The sequence below is a fragment of the Bison bison genome, unplaced genomic scaffold (genome assembly GCF_000754665.1).
Source record: "Bison bison bison isolate TAMUID 2011002044 unplaced genomic scaffold, Bison_UMD1.0 scf7180017864526, whole genome shotgun sequence".
Taxonomy (NCBI): Eukaryota; Metazoa; Chordata; class Mammalia; order Artiodactyla; family Bovidae; genus Bison; species Bison bison.
In genome coordinates, this window is record NW_011495077.1 from 1,930,447 (window position 1) to 1,938,007 (window position 7,561).

The 7,561-nt window shown below is 39.1% G+C and overlaps 1 protein-coding gene across 1 annotated transcript in view; it reads left to right on the forward strand.

Annotated features, from left to right (window-relative positions):
• Positions 1–7,561, forward strand: part of RNF212B (ring finger protein 212B) — a 31,523-nt gene that overhangs the window by 2,482 nt on the left and 21,480 nt on the right. The window contains exons 3-4 of the mRNA XM_010831285.1: positions 1,757–1,809; positions 2,284–2,358. Coding sequence (XP_010829587.1) covers positions 1,757–1,809; positions 2,284–2,358 — 128 coding nt within the window. The remainder of the gene's footprint in view (positions 1–1,756; positions 1,810–2,283; positions 2,359–7,561) is intronic.

The window sequence follows — 7,561 nt, forward strand, 5'->3', positions numbered from 1 at the left end:
CATCACCGACTCGATGGACGTGAGTTTGGGTGAACTCCGGGAGTTGGTGATGGCAGGGAGGCCTGGCGTGCTGCAGTTCATGGGGTAGCAAAGAGTCGGACACGACTGAGTGACTGAACTGAACTGAACTAATTTTATATATCCTTAACACAACCCCAGGAGGTAATTATTAATAGACCCACTTTACAGGTAGGGAGCTGATTCAAAGAGGTGATTTGACCAAGTTCTTGTAACTGTTAAATCTTAGAAGTGGGACTTTAAGATATGTCTTTTTTTTTTAAGTGCTAAAATACTTACAAGGTATGTATGTATTCTGGGTATGTAGGTCCAGAAGAGGGACTTAGGATGCTTTGATCAGGGAAAATTTCATGGAAGAAGTGCCACTTTGGTAGAGTTTTGAGTAATAAATTGGAGTCTGCCAAGCGAATTAGGCAGGGAAGATAATTCTAGTTTAAAAGAACATCATGTATAAAGGAATATAGCATCATAAAACTTAGTACAGGGAAGTACACATGGTTGGGATTGGTAGAACATAAAAGAATAAGATGAGAAATGTGAGAGATGAGGCTAGAGAGGTAGGCAGTGGCCAGATGATGGAAGGCTCTATCTACCAGGCTAAAGAACCTGAACTTTATCCTGCAGGTGATGGAGACCTGTGGCAGTTTCTTTGTTTTGTCTTTTTCTTAAATAGAAGAAAGGTTTGGATGTGCTAGCTGATTTTGGCAATAATACAGGAGGAAGACCCGGAAAACTTTATCCCCAAGGAAAAAGAGTCAGGTTAGCTCACCTCTGGAGAAGCTTTTTTGAGGTGTGAATCTCATGACCCTTTTAAGTTCTCTGCTAATGTGACAAAGCTATTACTATGCTAACAGCAGCTCACTTTGGAGCAGTTTGTCTCAGTGAAGCACATGTCATATGATGTTTTCTCCTGACATGGCATTTATCTTAATCAACAACCAGCACCACTACTAAAAATTCAACTTCAAAGGAAAATTAGGAATTTTAATTCTCAAATCTTTCATGTTGAGTCAATTAGACAATGAGGGTAGGAGAGCTCCAAAATGATATCCAGGAATACTAGCAAAGTGCAAACAGGGCAGGAATAATTGGAGAATTTCTTCAGGTACCCAGTGTGTGCCTACTGTCAGGGAGATGGAATAAAAAAATAATAACTTAAAGTTGAGATCATTGGTACTCTTTCTGCTGCTGCTAAGTCACTTCAGTCGTGTCCGACTCTGTGCGACCCTATAGACGGCAGCCCACCAGGCCCCGTAGTCCCTGGGATTCTCCAGGCAAGAACACTAGAGTGGATCGCCATTTCCTTCTCCAATGCATGAAAGTGAAAAGGGAAAGTGAAGTCGTTCAGTCGTGTTCCACTCTTCGTGACCCCATGGACTGCAACCTACCAGGCTCCTCCATCCATGCGATTTTCCAGGCAAGAGTACAGTAAATGTACACCCCTCAATGACTGCTGGGAGGCAACTGTCCCTTATTTGTAGAAGAAAATTGGGAATTTATTTAAAAGGAATGGGTAGAGGTACAGAGTGAAAGCCTTACTTCTTATCAACATACAAGTTTGGAAACGCTGATTTCTGGCATGGTGCTCAAGTTGAGGTCCTTTTTTAGCACAATGACATTCTGAATTCAGTAAGAACCTCTTTTCTTTAGCTAGCCAGCTTGACTGTTGCCACATACTTTGGGAGAATCTTACTTCATGCCCGTGAGAACCAAACATTTTTTTCCCTTTCCTCCCTAGAAAAATGTGCTGTTTGTGGAACTGCCTGCAAGTATCTGGCTCTTTCTGATAATGTAAGTTTTTCCTTCTCTGTCACAATCTTATCCTGTTTCCTGGTGTATAGGAAGTATACAAAGAATACAGTGACTATGAACTGAAAGTTGGGGGGAATTTCCTGTCGGTTCAGTGGTTAGGACTCAGTTCTTTCACTGCAGACCTGGGTTCAATCCTTGGTCAGGAAACTAAGATCACCAAGCTACACCATGCAGCCCCCAAAAAAGAAACAAAATGCATAGATAACAATTGAGGTGGAAAAGGAGGTAAACAAGAGATAGAAGAATTATTTGTGGATTTGTGGCTACTGCCACAGAAGTGTGAGGTAAGGAGGATTAAGACATACAGTCTACATCTCCTGGTTCAGTAGTGATCACACTCTTACCTAGCACAGTGAAATTCTATCTGGTGCTTTAGAAAGGGTGGTACATCTTTAACCATATTTGCCAGTATTTTATTTCATTCCATTGTGATGTGTCTTATTCTCTTGATAGCTGAAACCTCAGGAGAAGATGTACTTCAGAAACCCTGTGGAGACAGCTTTGCAGTACTTTAGTCACATCTCTCAGGTATGAGAAATAACAGTGAAGACATTCTGATTTTCCAGGCAAGTTATAATTGCATCTTATTTCTTTTCCAAAGGTTCTCTTTAAACTGCATTCATACATTTGTATACAGTGGGGAGAAATTGGCTGCCCTATTTGCTTTCTTCCCTGATAATACAAATCTCAACAATTAACTTTTTACTGACCCAGAATCTGTGATAGGCTGTAAAAAACACTATGTAGCTGAATCTTGTAGTTCCTAGTTCTATTAAGTTATTTTTGAGGGTAAAGATGCCTCTAGGCAGCTTCATTATCCTTCTGTGCAGATTTAGTAAATCTTCTAAAAATTTCTTTGAATATATAGGTCTGACCCTGTAGAGGACTTAGCAGCCTGGCTTTCAAAGTTTTGCTTATAGACCTAAGTTCAAGAAGGGATTTCTTGTTCTCTATTCTTATTTTTCAATAACCTTTCTTAGTAATGTTTATATATTTAATTCTTAATTTAGTATTTATAATTAGTTGTCTGAACTTTAGAAGATATTTTTCTTTTCCTGATGCATGATATGTTGTCATGCTATTGACTCAGTCAGGAGCAATCGAGTTGTGCAAGGAGGTGAAGAGGAGACAGGACAGATTTGAGAGAGTTCCCAAATTGTAAAAATTTCGGTTTTTCACTTTCATTCTTTAGTTCTCCACCAAGATCATTTCATGGCCTCATGGGATTCTTATCTGGGCATGTTTCTTGAGATTTTATCACTGTTTTTCTTCTCTATTCTTCTCATTATTTTGAGAGTTATTCTTTTATTAAACATGAAGATGGTCCTTTGTCATGTTTGGCTGAAGAGAGTAGATTTCATTTTTCTTTGATGTCTCCCCTTTGATGTCATCAGTCCTGACTCTGGAGATGGAGGAAGGGAAATAAGGGCTTTCACGGCATCCTGTTTTTAGCTGCTTGGGTGAACCATCATATTTGAGATACTATTTAACATTATGAGGAGATAAAATCCAGCTGAGACTCAAGCAGAAATGTAAACAAGGTCACATGGACAAGAGAAAGAGCAGAGCTTTGGTTAATAACTAAACCAAGGATTAGTTAATGATCAGTAGAGAAATTATATGTAGTCTGAGTTCTAACCTACCTAATCATGGGACCAATTACACATGGTCAAGTAATCAAGATAAAATACATGGAAAGGGTCAGTTAATCATCACTTTAGTGAAGTGCCAGTTTGGTAAAGTCAGCAAGGTCTGAAAATGTGTTTTCCTAATCTGTGAAGTTGAATAACTGATCCAAGTAATGTCTAGATTGTCTTTTGCTCACATTTTCTTTCCTCAGTCAGACTTTTACTGACTTATCTCAAATAGCAGCCCCAAGTTTACTTATCCTGCTTTATTTTTCATTGGAAATCTTATCTCTAACATTTTATAATATATTTGTTATTGTCTGAATTCTGCTCTGCTTTCTCGTAGCATAATGTGTTCAAGGTTCATTCATGTAAAAATATTAGAACTTCATTAGTATTTCATTCCTTTCCATGACCAAGTAATACTATAGATGGATATACATTTCATGTATTCATTCGTCAGTTGAGGGACATTTAATTTGTTTCCACCTTTTGATTATTATGAATAATGCCACTATGAACACATGTATACAAGTTTCTGTGTGGATATATATATTCATATCTCTTGGATGTATACATAGGAATTAAATCACTGGGTCAGATGGTAGTTCTGTGTTTAACTTTTGAAACTGCCAGACTGTTTTCCCAAGTGCTTGCCTATTTTACATTTTTACCAGCAGTGTGTAAGGATTTTGATTTCTCCAAATTCTAATCAACATTTGTTTTATCTTTTTTTATTATAATCATCCTAATGGTATGAACTTGTATCATGGTGTGGTTTTGATTTACATTTAGAATTGATGCTTTTGAACTGTGGTGCTGGAGAAGACTCTTGAGAGTCCCTTGGACTGCAAGGAGATCCAACCAGTCCATCCTAAAGGAGACCAGTCCTGAGTGTTCATTGGAAGGACTGATGCTGAGGCTGAAACTCCAATACTTTGGCCACCTCATGCAAAGAGTTGACTCATTGGAAAAGACCCTGATGCTGGGAGGGATTGGGGGCAGGAGGAGAAGGGGACGACAGAGGATGAGATGGCTGGATTGCATCACCGACTCAATGCACATGAGTTTAGGTGAATTCCGGGAGTTGGTGATGGACAGGGAGGCCTGGCGTTCTGCAATTCATGGGGTCGCAAAGAGTTGGACACGACTGAGCAACTGAACTGACTGACTGAACTGATGTTGAGCATCTTCTTGTGTACTTATGGGCTATTTATTTGTCATCTTTAAAGTGATGTCTGTTCAGATACTTTGCCCTTGCCCATTTTTTTAAAAGATTATCTTTTTATTATTAGTTGTAAGGGTTCTTTATATATTCTAGGTACAAGTCCTTATCCAGATACATGATTTGCAAACATTTTCTTCCATTTTGTTGGGCCCTTTCCACTTTAAAATTAAGAAATATAATAGGGCTTCCCTGGTGGCTCAGTGGTAAAGAATCTGCCTGCCAATGAAGGAGACTTGGGTTCAATCCCTGGTCCACGAAGATCCCACACGCTGAGGAGCAGCTAAGCCCGTGCGCCGCAACCATTGAGCCTTTATTCTAGAGCCTGGGAACCACAACTACTGAGCCTCAACTACTGAAGTCTGCTCTTTGCAACTAGAGAAAAGCCCGTGCAACAAGGAAGACTGAGCACAGTCAAACAAAAATTATTTTTAAAAAAGAAATAAAATAAATATCCATTAAGTAAATTCAAATAGGCAGAACAGATAAGATGGGGTATCAGTAAAATAGGAAATAAAGAGAGAGAAGATACTGAGAGAAGAGGGAAAGATGTAAATTCACAAAGAAAGACAAATTCAGAGCAAGAGGCATAAATGAAAATACAGAAAAAGACTTTTATTAGTTTAGTGTTGGGATAGACAAATGTTTCTTGAAAGGTCAGTAAATATTTAGGCTTTGCAAGCCATGCAGTCTCTGTTGCAGCTACTCAACTCTGCTGTTATAGCATAGAAGCAGCCATAGGCAGTCTGTAAACAAATGGGCAGGACCATATTCTAGCAAAAGGCAAAGGAGAAAAGGAAAGATATACTTATTTGAATGCACAGTTCCAAAGAATAGCAAGGAAAGGTAAGAAAGCCTTCCTCAGTGATCAGTGCAAAGAAATAGAGAAAAACAATAGAACAGGAAAGACTAGAGATCTCTTCAAGAAAACTAGAGATACCAAGGGAACATTTCATGCAAAGATGGGCACAATAAAGGACAGAAATGGTATGGACCTAACAGAAACAGATGTTAAAAAGAGGTGGCAACAATACACAGAAGAACTATACAAAAAAGATCTGATCGATAGTTGCCTGACTTTGAAGTCATATGTTTTGCTAATGTACATAAATAACTACCATACAAATCATTTGAATAAAATCAAGTCAAGACCCGATCTCATCAATAGACCAGACCAGTTTCCCATCCTTCACTTGAATTTAAACATTGAACAACTGAGATAATCAATGATGCCTTTGAAGAAAGGTTTTGTTTAGTCAAAGATTATTTTACCTGAAAAGAAAGAGTTTATCTGTCACCATATAAGACTTCTGAAACAGTATAGTTGAGTTCTTTGTCACTACTGAGCAGGTTGAGGAACTTAGGCCCCAATGTAAGAGATAATATTGCTTTGATTACAGAGCAAATACTATTGTTTTGTTCAAACCAAAACTTAACTTTCTGACTGCACTGCACAGCATGTGGAATCTTAGTTCATCAACCAGGGATGGAACTCATGCCCCTTGAAGTGGAAGCATGGAGTCTTAACCACTTGACCACCAGGGAAGTCCCCTGCTTTTGATACAGAAGCATTTAGAAAAAAAAATCTCTTTGAGCATCATAATTACTCTAACAGTTACAAATCTGAACATTTAACTGCCTTTTCAAAACCCTTTGATGTCCTATCACCTGTTTCCTTCCGACCCTTCAGAGTGACACCTAGTTCCCTTAAGATGGGGTTCCTCCAGATCTTCTCTCTCCAATGTCATCCACAGCTACCACTTCACATTTTATGTACCACATAAGTTCTTATGTAGGTTATTTATTACCTAACCTATAGGGTAGGTTTAGTTCTTTTATACACCATGTAGTGTATAACAGTTTTGTATCTCTGTGCCTGGAAGACTTGACTTCCACACTAAAGTCACCTCTTAATTATTATTTCTATACTTTATACATGCTTCTTCTGTTTTTCATATCACCTTTTGTTTTAGTTATTGATTCATACTTCTGAATGTCTCTTGTACAATATGGTGAAGAGCTACAAAAGTACAAGAGTTCATACTATCCCTCTTAGTATTTCCTATTCCTTATATCCATCACCCTGCTTCACCAATTCCTAGCTCATGGCCAATCTTCCTTTTTCTGGACAATCCCATCTCCTGCCACCCCATCTAGATTATTTTGAAGCCAGTCAGATATCATATCATTTTAATTTGTAAATATTTCAGAGCCTGTCTCTAAAAGATAGGTACTCTTTTCTTAAATATAACCATGTCATGATAAAATAATTCCCTAATATTATCCATTACTGCTACTGCTAAGTCACTTCAGTCGTTTCCGACTCTATGTGACCCCATAGACGGCAGCCCACCAGGCTCCTCCGTCCCTGGGATTCTCCAGGCGAGAACACTGGAGTGGGTTGCCATTTCCTTCTCCAATGCATGAAAGTGAAAAGTCAAAGTGAAATCGCTCAGTCGTGTCCGACTCTTCGCAACCCCATGGACCACAGGCAACCAGGCGCCCCCATCCGTGGGATTTTCCAGGCAAGAGTACTGGAGTGGGGTGCCATCGCATTAGTCAGTTAATATTCAGTTTCCTCAGTGTCTCATAAGTATTTTTTTTCAGTTTTATTTATCTATTCATTTTTTACTTTACAATATTGTATTGGTTTTGCCATGTATTGACATGAATCTGCCACGGGTATACATGTGTTCCCCATCCTGAACCCCCCTCCCACCTCCCTACCCATCCCATCCCTCTGGGTCATCCCAGTGCACCAGCCCTGAGCATCCTGTATCATGCATCAAACCTGGACTGGCAATTTGTTTCACATATGATAATATACATGTTTCAATGCCATTCTCCCAAATCATCCCACCCTCGCCCTCTCCTACAG